This window comes from Canis lupus, chromosome 11 (genome assembly GCF_011100685.1).
Source record: "Canis lupus familiaris isolate Mischka breed German Shepherd chromosome 11, alternate assembly UU_Cfam_GSD_1.0, whole genome shotgun sequence".
In the NCBI taxonomy this organism is placed as follows: Eukaryota; Metazoa; Chordata; class Mammalia; order Carnivora; family Canidae; genus Canis; species Canis lupus.
In genome coordinates, this window is record NC_049232.1 from 67,681,093 (window position 1) to 67,697,660 (window position 16,568).

Below are 16,568 nucleotides of genomic sequence, written 5' to 3' on the forward strand. Positions count from 1 at the left end.
AGGAAAAGAAAATTTCCAGGAAAAAAAAACTCATTAATATCTTCAAAAAGAGATGTCACAAGCATAAAACAAGACTTTTTTTTTTTTTTTTTTTTTAGTATCTAGTGAACAAAGAAATGAGTATTAAAATCATGATAGAAATGGGAAAAAATAGAAGAGTTAGGAGAAAAAGTAAAATCACATGTAAAGGGAAACAAAAAGAGAATTTGAGAGGGGAAAAAAATAGGTAAATTAGAGGACCAGGCCTCAGTATCCAATAAAATTAACAGACTGCCAGGAAGAGAAAACACAGAAATGGGAGACATCAAAGAAGTCATTCGAGGGAAAAAACTAGAAGTAAAGACATGAGGTGTTACTGGCTATGCCTAGGAGATGAGATTTCCCCCCTCTTGTATGTTTTTATTTTCCAAATTTTCTGTAACAAGTATCTTTCAAAACTAGAGGGAAATGTGTGATTTTAATATTACCCACCTTGCCCTAGAAAATTTAACTCATAGGTGGTCCATTTGCGATAGAATGAATATGTAAAAAGAGCATGTCAAAAGGGGCAACCTAAGTTCATCCAATCAGTTCTGTCACCAGGACCAGGGTTAGACTCATGTTCCCGTCTGCAGGAAAATACTGTCCTAGAGGGACACCCCAACACAAACCGCAGTACTATGTTGGGTATTTGATCTTTTATTCCCATTTGAGCATATTTCTTTATTACTGAACACTCATTATTCTGCATGAATCCCCCTTGGGTCTCCTCAGCCCCTGGCATCCCAGAATATGAACCATTCTGTTCTGTAGTTCTCCGTGCGTGGCTGAGCTGTTCCTGCTGCTTTTATCTGCTTCCCCAACCCTGAATCCTAATGTCACTCTTACAATGAAGTTTGAATTGCTTAAAAACCTTTGGGACTCCAGGTGACTTTGGTAGCTTGCTGGCCTTTTGCACTGGAGGCTCTTTTGGTGCTACCTCTTCCTCATCCTCTAAGTTTGTGAGCTCACCGTCTCACTGGCAGAAGACGTGAGCATGAGCTCTGGGTGTGGAGAGGGAATGTTGAACCTTCCAGTTGATGCTGACCGTTGTGGTATTTTCTTGGAAAAGAATCCAGTACAGAAATTGGAAGCCAAACAAACCACAGACTGAATCTGTGCTTTAACTTCCAAACACTGTTGTCATTGTAGTTCAGGGGTTATTATTAGCTTGTTATTAACAGTTTGGATGACTGGTAGTATGTTTCCATTGTTTTAACTCTTTTATTATGGAAAAATTGAGGCGTCCAAAAGTAGAAGGGGGGGAAGGATAACAAACCTCCATGTACCCATTAGCCCTACCCATTAGCCGACAGCCAGCTAAGCAGCCGCGCATTCATGATCCACGGTGTTCTAACTCTGCTCCCACCTGCCACCCCCTTCAGCATAATCTGGGGACCCCAGATTATTTTAAAGCAAATCCCAGGCATCAGATTGCTTTGTACAAAAATGTTTAGTACTTATCTCTAAAATGCAAGTGTTCTTTTTAAAAAAAGAATCACATTATTATCACACCTGAAGTTTTGCTCTTAAGATTTCCTCAAATTTCCAGTTAGCATCTCTTTCCTCAGTTGTCTCAGATGCTGTTTCTGTAGATGTTTTTCGAGATCGTGATCCAAATAAAATCCATACTTTGCTCTATCTGTTCCTTAAGTATTTAAAAAAAAAAAAAAATCCCTCCCCATCTCTTGTTCCTTGCCAAGAGGAACTTGTTATTTGTTAAAGAAAAGAAGTCATTTTCCCTCTCTACATTTGAAAAGCAGGGTGGTGAAGGACCAGATTACTAGGGCCATCTCAAAATCATGATGAAATGTCCTACGTTAAAAAAAAAAAAGCAACCACAGCATATGAGAAAAATATATCTCATGTCTAATTAAAAGGCAACTTCTCACTGAGGCCCTTGCTGGCTACTCTGTGTACAACTCCACCATTCCCCGGACCCTTGGCACTTCGTATCTTCCTGTCCTATTTTCTTTTTTTTTCCTCCACTCAGCACTACCATATCCACTATCTATTAATATCTTTTACTGTGCGATCTACCTCCTTTCTAGAATGTAAGCTCCATGGAGGCAAGCCGTATCCCCAGCAACTGAATCATGAATGAAGACACATAAAGGCAGGGCCGAATGTGGGATGGTCAGAGGCTGACCGGGTGAGGAGGGCGGGATGGAGGAAGGGGCAGAGGGACACAAGGCAGCAAGGAAGGTATTCCCATGCACGTCAACTTTTGATTCACGTTATCCACCAGCATCAAAGACCCTGACAGAGTTCTGTGAGCAGCTCAGGTGATGACTAGCTTTTGCTTGTCTCTTAGTGATGGAGGGGCCTCTCCGTGGCTGCTGTCTGGACCCCTTTGTGGTCTCAAGCTCAGGCCCTGTCAACCATGGGCTGGTTTGACCAGCTCTATCAACAAAGCCTGTGGTGTTTGGGGGTCCAAGGCTGGTCCTCTCAGATAACCACCAGCTGTGCGCAAAGATGCTTTCAACAAGGACGGTAGTCTCAGCTTAGCTCATTCAAACACATTTCCCAGCCCGTAGCGTGGTTGGGCTCACGGTCACACTGGGAAATTACACGCTGTCCTGGAATGCGACGAGCAATACCCTGAGTCACCACTTGTACTGTTAGCAGCGTGGCCGCAGCCAGATCCTTTCGCTCTACCTTGGTGTTCTTGTCTATAAAATGGAGATAACATCCTTTCGCTTGTGCAGGCTCATTGTGAGTCTTTTCTGCTGTCCAGTGACGTGGGGGATGTTAGTGCAAATCCTCCAGCTGTGTGCACGAGGAGGCGGCATTCTGGTCACTTGGGGTGATGGAGGGGCTGAGGAGTCAGAGGCTGACCTCCCCTCCCCTGGGCCAGAGAGGGCCCTGGCTAACTAGGGGAGGGAGTATGGCTGGATCTTGGGGGCCCCCTCACTGGCTTTAGAGGGGATGCATTTTCTCTGTGCTAGCTGTGTGGAGCTCCTGCCATCCCTCCCCTCCTAGGGATGCAGAACAAAGAGAGTTCTCAAGCAGAACGAGGGACAGAAGGCCCGCACTGTACTGACTGGGTTCCGAGGCATTGCTTTGACAGCATTTCTAGCTTTGGTTGGGGGTTCTTGCCACACTGACTGAGCGTGTATCACTGCAACAGCCCAGCCCAGCCCACTCCTAGTCTGTGCTTTTTCCAGTAAGATATGAGGTGTCCCATGGTGGGACTCCACGGCAGTGGTGAGGATTCCAGTCAGCCCCTCCCCGTTGTTCCATTGTGTCCTAGAGAAACCACATTTGTGTCTCCATGGATAGCATTGTGTGTTTTGGGTAGAGATGATGATTTCATGATCTACTAGTACCAGGCTAGGAGATTTGGAATATTTTCTGGGTTCTCTGAAATCCACAAAGGACCCCTAACTTTTTTGTTTTCACTTTATCTATCTACGTGCTGTCCGATGGGGCAGCCACTAGCCACAGGTTAGCTATTAAAGTTTAAATTGAAATTAGTGAACCACAATCCTGAATCCAGCTGCTCAGTCGCACCAGCCAATTTCAAGAGTTCAAAGAGCACGTGGAGCTCATGGCCGCTGCATCGAAGTGCAGATTATGGGAAGTTACCTCTGGGGCAGAGAGTTCTGTGGAACAGCAAATGTCCCTTCTCACAGCTCGATGAGCCCAGAGAGGGAACTTCAGAGCATTCAGGAAAGAGAAGAGTGGCCAACAAAAGATAGGCTATTGCAAATCTTTTCCTTATGTTCTCCACAGGGTAAAACACCTCTCAAAGGAAATACTTACTTCAGGGGAAGAGGTTCCCTGTGTTGATGCATTCCGTTAGAAGGTTTCCCCCAAAGTGCACTCAACTCTTCAAGCACTCCTCACATTTTAGCACATTATCAGGGACCCACGGTGCCCACTGTGTAGCCAAGGAAGGCTCCTTCCTGCCCGACTCTGTACTCTGCTGGAAGGTGCTTATGGGAAAAGCATGAGACTAGAAACTTTCACAGCACTTTGTGACTTCTGAGTTAGTGGGAAAGAAAAGAAAATTCCTATTGCTCTTGATTTGCCTTCCAGGCCCCTTATACCAAAAAAAAAAAAAAAGAGAGAGAGAGAGAGAAAAGAAGCCCTTGGATGAGACAAATGCTTTCCTACCTAGACTGTGGCTCGCATTCTTTTCCATCCTACCTAGTAGGGTCCTTGTGGCAGAGCCAGAACCAGGCAGGGCAAGGGAGGCACTCATGCTCAGGTGCTGAGCTTGTACTTACAGGGGCCCACCAGCGATTGTCTCCTCAAATGTTGGGTCCTGGGCACCTGGCTTGCTTCTGCCCTCTGTAGGCTGGCTCTGTTCCAGCTCTTTTCCCACTCACCCTGGTGGCCTCACTGTGTGGTTGTAGGGATTCTGGACTTGTATGTAGATGCGGCTTTGTACTATGTCTGCACCTCTTCCCTACCTGGAACCCCTCAGGTAGGGGCTGTTATCTCTTTGCTCTTTGTATGCCTGGTCCAGACTGGGGGACACGTGAGCAGCTAATGGATCCGTGAGCAAGTCCGTCCACCAGGAATCAACTGGATTCAATCAAGCACTCTCCTGACTTAGACTTTTCCAGAAACAGTTCAGAGAACGTCCTGCATTGTCACCTGCCATGCTCCACATTTGAGCACAGCTGAGTCGTCTCGTCAGTGTGGCTGAGGATGGGCACTGTTGCCCCTACTTGTCCTTGCCCAGAGCTCCTTGTCACCTTCAGGATCAGCTCTGAGAGTGGTTCCAGCCCTCTTCCACCCCGTGCTTCCTGCAGAGTCCATGTCACGTGCCACACCACAGCCAGCCTGTCCTGGGAGCATGTGGCTGGGCCTGGGTGTGCCATGACTTGGGGAGGAATGGGGTAAAGAAGCAACTGTCTGGGGCTTGGAGGCTCCTTTGTGAACTCCGTGTTACATGCTTCTCCTCTCTCCTCCCACAGAGCGTTCTGAAGAAGAGGGACCAAGTGCAAGCAGAGTACGAAGCCAAACTGGAAGCTGTGGCTCTGAGAAAGGAAGACCGCCCCAAGGTCAGAGAAGCCACCCCGGGAGGGATGGGCTCCTCAGGGCGGCAGCCGGGGCTGCCCTGTTGTGCTAACTGAAGTCTTGTCCCTAGATCCATACAGCTGCGGTGGTCAGCCCCAGCTGGACTCTTCATGCTGTTATTTTCCTCTATTTGCTGCTTTCCATATCTTATTTCTGGAAATTCCTAACATGCTCATGGGGTTGAGTTTTCTGCTGTTTTCTGAGCATTCTTTTTTTTTTTTTTAACTCTCAGCTTTGCCACTCAAGGGCGGTTTTTCTCTCTCTGTAAAATGGAATTGAGTGGGAAAGCGGGAAGAACAGTCTAGGTCAGCGTTCTCAAAAGTATGGCTTGCTAACTCATCCACAAGCTGTTGCCAGTCCATGACAAGAAAGGTGTAGAAGCAGAGAATCAGCAGTTTTATAGCAATCTGATATTTGCTGAGCAGTCAACAGGCCTGCTGTCCAGCTAGCTCCCATGGAGCACACCGCGGACTAGTTACACATAGTAGGTCTGCGACTTTGTCACCCTGAGGAAAACACCCAACGAATAGTGGTCCTTTGCCACAAAGTTTGAGAAGCACTGATTGAGCTTATTTACGAGCTCTGGGTCTAGACAGAGGATCATAGTGTAAACATGCTTCTGTTGTATTACCCACTGCCATTTGTTGCCTTTTTCTCCCCAGGCTAAAACGAGATTAAAAAAAAAAAAACAACAAAAACAACAAAAAAAAAAAAAAAAAAAAAAAAAAAAAACAACAAGATTAATAACAGCCAATGTGCAAGTGCTAACAGTGTGCTAAGCTCTTTACAATGTCTTGTGGAGTCCCTGCAACAGTCGTGTGGTTTGGGTACCATTACTGTTCCCATTTGAGGGATGAGCAAACCAAGGCCCAGGATCTGAAAGCTAGCAAATGTTACTGCCTCTGACTTTAGAACCTTGCCAGTCACCACTGTGCATCTGTGCTCCTTTTTGTCTGTAGTTGGGTGGTCTGTTTTCAAAACAAGGGGTAGGGGTAGGGAATGTTATTCAAAAGATAAATCTCAGGGGCCCAAGGTTCGGGGAAGTCGTTTGACATCGGAACCGTTTGTCTCCCTCTGCCTTGGTTCTTGCTGCTGCTGCAGCCGAGCCAAGATGCCGCTGGAAAGGAACCAGCTTTGGAAATTGGAAACCCACACCTCAGAAATGGCACGCCTTGACTCCATATGGTACTTTTTTTTTTCTTTCTTTTTATGAATTGCCTCACATGATCACCACAGCAGTCATCTGAGGCCCAGGGGGAAGGCATTGTTCTTTCCCTGTTTCACGGGTGAGGAATGAGCCACAAAGCAGTGCAATGAATTGCCTAGCTCTGCGGCTGCCTGGTGTCCCAGTGTGCGGGACGCAGCAGGTACACAATACACGTTTTGGCCTTGCTCCCTGTGTCACCCATAGGGATCTATACAGACTGAAGGTTGCATATATCTGATGGAAACCCAGGAGATAAGGATTGGGGACTCTTGTCATCGGCCCCATGTGTGCAGCTGGGACGTGGCCAGGATGCTAGGCACCTCTCTTCCATTCCTCCGGCCACAGGCCTGCTTCTGTCCTGTGTGTCACCAGGGGGACCATGATGGGAATGCAGCTCTGTGCACAGAGCCCTCTGCTTCCAGCTACCTGTTCCCTTGACTAGTTCCTAGCCATATTCTGGAGCATGGTGCCATTTAAAGGAGTGACATGAAATATTGTGTTCCTGTGCTTCAAAATTTCTTTTTTCTTTCTTTTTATTTTTCTTTTCCTTTTTTTTTCTTTTTTTTTTTTTTTTTTCAGGTAGGCTCCACGCTGGGCTTGAACTCCCAACCCTAAGATCAAGACCAGGGCTGAGATCAAGAGTCAGATGCTTAACCGACTGAGCCAGCCAGGCGCCCCTCGAAATGTCACTCTAACAACTTAGCTTTCCAGTATAAACCTAGAAGTCGCTTTTCCTGGCTAGGGAGGGAGAGACTGGCAGCAAGTTCTGCTGCTGCCCTAGTTTGGAAGCTCGAAGATCCCGTATCTAAAAGACTTTCTGTCAGCATTCGTCCCCGCTCAGCACTGACTAGGAACTTTCTCGGAGGCTGCTTTGTCATTTGATACATATTCAGCTCTGTAGGGAACCGTTCCTTTGTACAGACAGGAGCCGAAGGTGGTGAATAGTGCGCCACATTGAACGCTGGCTGTGCCCTGGCCTGCCGGCTGCCTGAAGGTCACGCTGCCTTGCGGCAGATGGAGCCAAGGACTTTCTTCTTGCTGCTGCTGTCCCTTCTGGGAGCATCCGCCATACAGCTCATTCTCTTGACCCGCAGGAGTTCGCAGAAGGCAGGGAAGGGTTTCTTTCCAGCCAGGCTCTGGACGTGCTGCCTTCTCTGAGCACACATGGGTAGGCAGCCTGGTCTTAAGGGACAATTAATATTGTCCCTTACTTAACAATTGTAGCAATTAACAAATTGTGGTAGTTCACAAAACAGGCCCTGTCGTGATGGTGACATACCAGTGAGTGTGATCTCACAGCAGAAATTGTGCCACTGGTTTTGAATCTGGGGCAGCAGCTCCTTTGGTGGACAGCAGAGGGCTCCGTTGGTGGCCTCCCCATTCAGATAGGCTTTGGTCCAAAGAGCACAGGATTTAGACTCCGATGGCTCTGGGTTCAAATCCCCGCTCTGTTCTCCACCTTGATTGGTTTGCTCAGTAGCCCTTGTGGACTTCATACATGTGATTGTTGCGAAGGTCACCACTGTGTGTGCAGGAACAGACTAGCTTCCCATAAAAAAAAAAAAGAGAGAGAAAGAAAAAGAAAAAGGCTAGCTTCACTCACCTCCAGGAAGAATGTCAACTGCAAACTTTGTTTTCCTGGTTTGTTGCCCTTGTGGCTTTTTTTTTTTTAATTTTGCTTAATTAATTAATTTTTTTGGACTGCATGGTTTTGCACATGGTTACCTTGTGTCCTAAAGTCTCCCTTGCATTCCCAGCCCTCCCAAATGCCTGTCCTCCCTAACAGCCCTTTCACAGGTAGAGAGACGTCCTTCTCAGACGTCTGAGTAGCTGAACATTTTGCTGTGTCTTGTTTTGTGTGGTTTCCCAGAGCTGCTGGTGGTGAGAGGAAGCCATGATGTCAAGAAGTGGGTCAGGGCAGACTCTTACCCCCAGGACCCTGTGGACTGTGCTATCTGTGACTAGAGCGGGAGCAAGATTGTTCACAGGTTGGTCATGGGGATGCCAAGGAGGAGAGGATTCTTGCCCAAAGACAGGCAATTTTCACAGGGGCCTGGGTATGTTAACAACATCTGAGAGACTCAGCAAGCCTGGGGACTTAGCCTTGTTTTGAGGTTGAAATCTTGAAGTTTCTCTAAAGAGAGAGGGAAAGTTGATTTTTGTGAAGCCATGAAGTGGTACCAGCAGCTGACCACTTCTCCAAAACCCAGAAGAAAGAAATGGCCTTGTGGGTCTCCACGGCCCTCCCTGTGAATTTCACACTAGAGCAGCTGTGTGAGGAGGAAGGAGAGGCTTGGCGGTGTGCAGGGATGAGGTCTAGAGCTGAGGGCAAATGTTAGTACCACAGAATTGAGAGTCTTGCTTTGTTTTTAGGGTTGAGAAAACTCAGCAGACCCCGAGGTGGTTTCTTCTCTGGCAAGTGGACCTTTGGATTGTGTAGACTTGGCTTCCTCATTTGAACTTTGAGGCCAAAGAAATTATGGGCACTTGGTGGGCTGCCTTCTGATGTACTTGTTAGGACGGCAGACTTGCGTACATCTTCAACTGTAATCCTCTCTAGAAGCCAGAAGGGAGTATCAGAGCTGTTACTAGACACAAAGAGAAGCCAAGGAGAATTGCTTTAGAAACTGAACAGGAGGCTCACATACTAGCATGAACAATAGGCGTAAACCATGGAGGGACATGCGCGTTCTACTCCATTCTGCTATGGACTCTTTTCAATGCTGATCTATTCATGTGATTCCAAAAAGAATAAAGGAGGGACGCAAGAGAGAATGCTTTATAAAAATCTTACAGTTATCTTCAAAAGATTAAAAAAAAAGATAGGGGTTGGTGGATACAGAGAAGGATGCTATTGTAAGCCCTGCCCCACAAGTGGCCTTGTAGTGGGTCCCGGGGCAGGTGAAGAAGCTGCTGGAAACAGGTAGGTCTTGGAGATGAGAAGGTTAACGCTATGGGGAGGTGAGCAGGAGCAGAGAAGAGAGTGTACTGAGCTGTTGCTCCTCAGGGTGAGCAGAAGTAGAGAAGGGAAGTGGAGCTCGGGATCACTTGGCCAAACCTCTTAAAGACCACGAGCCTTTCAGAGCTTTCAGAACCCCTGGCATGGCGAGCGTCCTGGGCTATGCACCGAGGCAGGGAGCAAGAGCTCTAGTTCCACAGCAAGATGGGGGCAGGGAGACTTGTTCCCGTGGAGCTTGTACAGACCCGAGAGTTTTGCAAGAGCATCTGTCGTCTTCAGACGCTTCGGATGAGCGAGGAGAGACATGCCTGGTGTCTCCCCATCCTCTCCACAGAGGCTGCGATCCCAGCCTGGCTTAGAAAGCCGGAGGCACCGTCAGCCAAGGAAGGGGAGGATGGGGGACACCTGGGTGGCTCAGTGGTTGGGCGCCTGCCTTCAGTTCAGGGCGTGATCCCGGGTCCCGCGATGGAGTCCTGCATCAGGCTCCTCACAGGGAGCCTGCTTCTCCCTCTGCCTCTCTCTGTGTTTCTCAAGAGTAAATAAAAAATAAAAAACAAAAAGAAAGGCAGGACTCGGTCACCTTCCCATGTGATTCCTACAACACGTCCTGTAATACGGTTGTTCCCATTGTACAGATGAGGAACCAGGGCTCGGGGAATTACATCATATACGCACCGAAGCTAATGAGGGACGGGCCTAGAATTGGCCTTCAGATGTGTGTGGCTCCAGAGCTGGAGGCCTCTACCCCACTCGGGGGCTCCCAGCAAGCCTTGGTCCCCTGAGGTAGAGGTTGCACATGTAGGTGCACAGTAGCGGGGCTGGAGGAGGGATTGTAGACCTTCTCTTGGGTCTTCACCTCTGGGCCTGGGAGTTCCTTCCAGTCCTCATGCAGGTGAGCTCAGGGCTCCTGTTGCCAGTGCATCTGCTCTCTACCCCATCTTGGGCACTCACTTCTTCCGCCTTACTGGCCGCTCTCTGAAGTGTGTGTGTGTGTGTGTGTGTGTGTGTGTGTGTGTGTGTGTTTAAAGCATTCTTTCAGGGCACCGGTGACTTCCTCTTTGCCCAGTTCAGTAGTAGCCTCTTATCGATCTTTACCCCATCTCAGTGTTTTCTCAACTTTTTTTCATCTCTGACTCATGTAGAAAATGAAAATATTTGTATAGTGCATTGGGACAGACAGTCCAGGTTGCTTGAAATGAGGTGACCAGCCTGGGACTCTGGCTTCCCAGGGGACTGGGGGATCAATACTGCTAATTTCACACAGCACCAGTGAGGAAGCTCCACCCCACATGGCAGCGTGTGGCCGAGAAACTGCCATCTTGAATTGGTTCCATCATTGGTCCTGGGACGTGTCCTGAAGCAGCCATGAGAGAGACTTAGACTCTCTCCCCTAAGTCTTGGGATTGTGTCTGCCTCATATAATCTTTAGGGACTTTACTAACCTACTGTCATCAAGGGAGTAGATAACCTGACATCTGCAGCCTCATTCCGAGGAGGAAACTTATTAGAGATTTATATTATAGGGCCTGGAAATGCCTGGTACCTGGGAGAGCTCATTGTTTAAATGAGTGTTGAGTGAATTTGCTTCCCCCCCCACCCCCCCAACACACAAAAAATGCTTAAGCTCATCCCACGTTTCCCTTCTCCCATTGCTCCACCTACACTTATTCTGTACTGGAAATTCTCCTGCGAGAGAAGGGAACCGTTGTGAAAAATGGAGCCTTGTCTCTATTTAGAAGCGTTGTCTCTTGAGGTCTTACCTGGTAATTTCTCTTCTTGTTGGTGTCTTGTGATAAGCGATAGCCAGCCAGTAGCATTGAATAGTTCTGTCTCAACATCCTTCAGACACAGGATAGCACAACTCTAACGGCACCTCAGTCAAAAAATGAAAACATGGAGATAAGCGATGTGAGATGTTCCTGGTCAGTGAACTGATTGTCACGAGAACACCATCTAGAGAGAGACAAAGTGAGGAGAACGCCAGCTGCCTTCGTCTCCGTCAAGTTGGGCACCTTCAGCTGGTCTGGACAGGTCATCCCAATTCCCACTTCCTCATAGTCTCTTCTCTTCAGCCCTTCCTCCCTCTCCTCCTCCTCCTCAGCCCTCCATCCTTGTGCCTCTATGGCTCTGCCCACCGTGACTCACTTCCTGCTTCTCTGCTCATCTTTCCTAGTAATCCTGGCTGATCCCCTTTACTAACCCTGCACATTCGTAGGCTTCCCCATGAATTCTATCCTTCAACCACTGCCCCCAATCTCCTCTTTGATTTCCCCATATATTAAAAACTTTTGAATCATGGCAAAACACACACCACCAAAAATACCATCTGAACCATTTTTAAATGTACAATTCAGTGTTAAGTAAATCCAGTGTTGTGTAATGGGTCTCCAAAACTCTTGTCATTTTGGGGGAACTGGAACTCTCCCCATTAAATCGTCTGTTTCCCCTCCCCCTGGCCACCACTGTTGTCTCTGTCTCTGTGACATTGACTGCTCAGTACCTCTTGTAAGTAGAATCGTATACTCTTTGTTTTTTGGCAACTGACTTATTTCCCTCAGCATGATGTCCTCAGGGTTCATCCATGTTGTAGCAAGCGTCAGAATTTCCGTTCTCTTTAAGGCTGACTAACGCTCCACTCTATGCACACGTACCCCTTTTTGTTTATCCATCCATCTCTGGGCAGGCACTCGGTGTCTCTACCTTTGTCTGTTGGGAATAATGCTGCGGTGAGTGTGAGTGCACAGATACCTCTGTGAGACTCCGCTTCCAGTCCTGTGGGCACACACCCAGAATGGAGTTGCTGGGTTGTAGGGCAATTCTTTTTTTCTTTTTCTTTTTCTTCTTTTTTTCCTTTTCTTTCTTTATTTTTTGAGGAAGTGCCATACTGTTTTACACATGTGCGGGGGTTCCAGTTTTCTCCATCCTGGCCAACAATTGTTATTTTGTCGTTGTTGTTAGTAGCCATCTTAATGGATGTGAGATGGTCCTCACTGAGGTTTTGGTTTGCATTTCCCTGCTGACTGGGGCCGTGGAGCACCCTTTCCTATGCCCGTTGGTCACTGGTAGATCTTCTTTGCATAAATGTCTATTTAAGTCCTTAGCTCATATTAAAATCAGGTTGTTGTTGTTGCTGTTGTTGAGTTGTCTCAGCCCCTCCTGTGGAGGAGGTACACTGCCTCCTTTCCGTGGTCCATGTACCTGCCCTTTATCCCAAGCCCTATGCTGCTCTGCTGCCACCCTTGCCACCCAGGCTACGAGCTGCTGGTTCCCTCCTGACTTCCGGTATCTTATTTCTCACGTGCAGTTGGTTGCCACACGTGTCGTTCTGTCTCTGCCAGGTTGGTCTCATTTGTCCTCTCCCTTGTGGTGGTAGAGCCACCACCCTGGTTCCAGGGCACCCAGGATGATCTCACGCCAACGTATTTTGGTGTTGACTCATCCCTGATCTCTGGCGAAACCTCGAGGTGAGGTGGTACAGGTGAAGGGTGGTGTAGGGTTTGAAAGAACGTATTTAATAATATTTATTTTTGGAAAACAGAAAAACCTTTTCATATGACATCCATTCTCGGTTGGCGGGGGGGGGGTGGCTATGCACAGGGCAGATTATCTTCTTATGAACAATTTTACAACACGGACACCGATCAGAGCTACAAAGTATTTGTGGAGCATTTAATCTATGCCAGGCACCAAGTATTTTATGCACATTATCTTGTTTAACCTTCCTAGGAACGTTACAGGGTGGTTTGGTATTATCCAGAAACAGAAGCTGAGGTCTGGAGAGGCCCCACGTCACTCATGTAGGAAGTGGTAGACATGCTATTCCAACTCCGGAAGTCTGGTTCTAGAACTTTCTGCATAGTTAGAGGAAGCAAAGGCTTTGCTGTTTTCTAAAAAGGGGGTACATGTGAAGTGAAACTGAGAAAACCTGGACTGGGGAACCCAGGCTTCTCATCTCCTTACTGCCCTCCACCGTCTTGCCAGCTGGAGTTCTCCCATTTGTGGGTGCCGTGGCCTGTGAGCGATTCCTGAGGCGGGTCCAGATACAGTCTACCGACTCACTTGCATTTCCTGTCACTACCTTCTTCCTACTGTTGCCTCGGTCATTTTTCTCTTTTCTTCTCGAAGATTTATTTAGCAGGGTGCTTGGGTGGCTCAGTCTGCCTTCAGCTCAGGTCACGATCCCAGCATCCTGGGATGGAGCCCTACCCCAGGCTCCCTGCTCCACGGGGAGTCTGCTTCTCCCTCTCCCTCTCCCTCTCCCTCCGCCTCTCCCCTGGGCTGTGCTCTCTCTTACTCATGCTCACTCTCTCTCTCTCAAATAAATAATGAAAAATATTTATTTATTTATTTATTTATTTATTTATTATTTATTTTATTTATTTATTTATTTATTTACTTATTTATTTATTTATTTGAGAGACAGAGCGCGCACACTAGCATGGGGAGGGGCAGAGGGAGAGGGGAGAGAGAAATTCAAGCAGACTCTGCGCTGAGCAAGGAGCCCAGGCGGCCTCCCGCTGCCTTCTCTCCGACTCCTCCCGCGCCCCGTGTCGGCTCCCAGGCCCGGCCTGTGTGAACCCGGCCGCCCCGGCTCCGGGTGGCCCTCGGCACTTCTGGAAGCCCTGCCCCCAACGTGGCCGGCTCCCTCGGCCTTGGCCCTCCCTTTATTGGTTTTTCTGGGTCCTCTCCTTGCCCATCGGGCCTGGGTAGAAAACTGCCCTGCGGGGTAGAGATTGACCCCTGATGGCCACCCGTGGCTCGGAGAGTTTTGGGGATCACAGGCCCCGACACTCAGCGCACAGGACCTCATTTGCTGTCGCAGAGCATCTGGCAGGTGGGCCGCCTGGGCCACCCTAGGGCCCCGTGGAGCTCTTGTGTGAGGAGGGGAGCCAGCTTTGTGCTCTGGGGACCTGGGTAGCCACGAGGCTCTCCAACTGTTCCATTTCGAGAAGGCCTTCTAGACTTCTTTGAGAAAAACTTGAGCCAGCCTGCTGTACATTTCTTCTTCATGTTTCAGATTCTTTTGACACACATAAATGATTTTCCTCCCATTTCTTCAGAATTCCCTAACCGAAACTCATCATTTTTGATTATCTGCTATTTTGGGGGTGGGATGGGGGGAAGCATAGACAGGCCTTTAGTTTTCTTGGGGCTCGGAGGAAGAAGTGAGCTGATAGTCTTGTGATTGCAGTGAATTGTGTGGTGAATGAGGGTAGGCGTTGTCAGACGTCACAGGTAATGGAATAGTTCCTGTGGTTATGGGGAAGCCTCTCCCTGTTTCACTTATAGGACTGCGGAGAATAGCGGGGCAGCGCCAAATGCTGCTGGATATTTGTGAAACCTGCACACAGTTTTACGTTAAGATGTTAAAAAAAAAAAAATGCAACAGCCAAAGATCTAGGACTCTGAATTGCGGTGTTTCTTCTTCCTGTTTGTAAAGAGTGGGTATTTCCCCCAAGAGTCCCTGTGGTGCTGGGCCGGGTTTGAAGATTGGGGTCAGGAGTGGGCTTTTCAGAATTCCTTCTTAGACCTGAAAACCCAAGGCTCTGCCGTCAAATACATGCCCCCCCCCCCGAGGAGGGGGTGCGTTCATGGTGGGGAGCCAGGGCACGGAGTCCCCAGTTGCGCGTGCAGAGTACCCATGTATACGTCCCCCTCCAGGTGCCCGCAGACGTTGAGAAATGTCAGGATCGGATGGAGTGTTTCAACGCGGATCTGAAAGCCGACATGGAAAGGTGGCAGAGCAATAAGAGGCAGGACTTCCGGCAGCTGCTCATGGGAATGGCTGACAAGAACATCCAATATTACGAGAAGGTAACGGGTGCACCGGCGAGACCCCAGCCCTCTCGTTAGGGGAGCACTTGGAACAGCCAGAGCCTTTTGGGAGGCCCAGCCAGACACCCAGGAGCTGAGACCCTGGCAGCCCCGCCTCCCCCCTTCCTCTGTGTCTGGTCTTGGTGGCCCCGCGCGGGATGAGGCGCTGGGATGGGGAGCAGGGCCCATCCGGGTACCCACAGGCCGTGCCCCAGGGCCTGGCGGTCAGCTGCACCCCCGCGTCAGAAGGCCTGGAGTGCGGGCCTGGTCCAGGGAGGGAAGGCTTTGGGGGTGGTCTGAGCTGCTTCGTGGTTCTGCACGCAGGGGTTCTTCACTTTCACGGTGCCATAGACCCCTTTAGCCGTTTCCTGAATCCTTATCAAGATACTGTTTGTAAATAATCCTCCAAAAAAGGATTACAAAGGAAAACTATTAAGAACGGTCTTTTTCACGAATCCCCTTGATGTGGACTCTGCACCCTTCTCTCTCTCTCTCTCTCTCTCACATACACACACACACACGCAGGGCTCTCATCAAGCTACAGCAAAGTCTCCTCAGTCAAAGTTTGCTCCTGGCATGTCTAAACCCAGATCATTTCTGCTAAGAAATGCTAATGTTCCTTGAAAGCTTAGAATCAGCAACGAGGAATGGCCCAATCACAATTCCACAAGCACCCGTAACCCTGAAATCAGGTGGACAAGCATTAACTCGGTCATTCCCAGCACAATTCTGGAAACATGTCCTCACCCCAGCCTAGAAGGATCCATGTCAAGTCAGGGCTTCATTCCTCTGCTGGCTGTGCCTTAGGCAGGGTGCCGCTCTGTGCCTGGCTCTTCACCTGTAAAATGGGACAATTGTGAAGACATGGTGAAATAATGCATACCTCAGTGCCTAGAACATACCAGTAAGTGGTACCGCCTTCCCTCATTCCCTCACCGTCCCTCTGCTGCCACGTACATTTAACGGACGCCTGCCATGTCCTTGTCATGCACCAGGGACTGGGGATATGTTGTTGTTAAATGAAACAGCAGGCCTCCTGCCTGCTTGGAACTCCTTCCCAGATGATTCAGCACAAAGTCCCCCTTCACCCCGAGCTGCTCCTAAGGAAGACCTTAGGTTCTTGCCTCTGTGCAAGAGATGCTCAAAGGGAAGATCATTTCACCAAGAGGCAAGACAGTGTGGTTCTTGCCTCTGTGCAAGAGATGCTCAAAGGGAAGATCATTTCACCAAGTCGAGTGCTCCTACAGGAGAGTGTCCCTCTAAGTCCTTGGCCCTTTGCAAGGATCTAGAATGAAAGGAGATTAGTGTAGTATAAAGAATATCTGTCTGGGCCGTTTACTAGCTCTGCTGCTTACTAGCTGCGTGTCTTGGGCAAGGTAACCTCTCTGGGGCTCATTTTTCTCCATCTATGAAGTGTGTGTGTGTGTGTGTGTGTATGTGTGTGTGTGTATGTGTAATAATTCTACTTCATAGAATTATAAGGGATGAGCAATAGTGAATGTAAAATACATGACGGTAGTTGGCCCAACGACACTCAAT

The 16,568-nt window shown here is 48.6% G+C and overlaps 1 protein-coding gene across 1 annotated transcript in view; it reads left to right on the top strand.

The window, feature by feature from the left end:
• Positions 1–16,568, top strand: part of SNX30 (sorting nexin family member 30) — a 108,084-nt gene that overhangs the window by 84,966 nt on the left and 6,550 nt on the right. The window contains exons 7-8 of the mRNA XM_038553126.1: positions 4,947–5,033; positions 14,877–15,029. Coding sequence (XP_038409054.1) covers positions 4,947–5,033; positions 14,877–15,029 — 240 coding nt within the window. The remainder of the gene's footprint in view (positions 1–4,946; positions 5,034–14,876; positions 15,030–16,568) is intronic.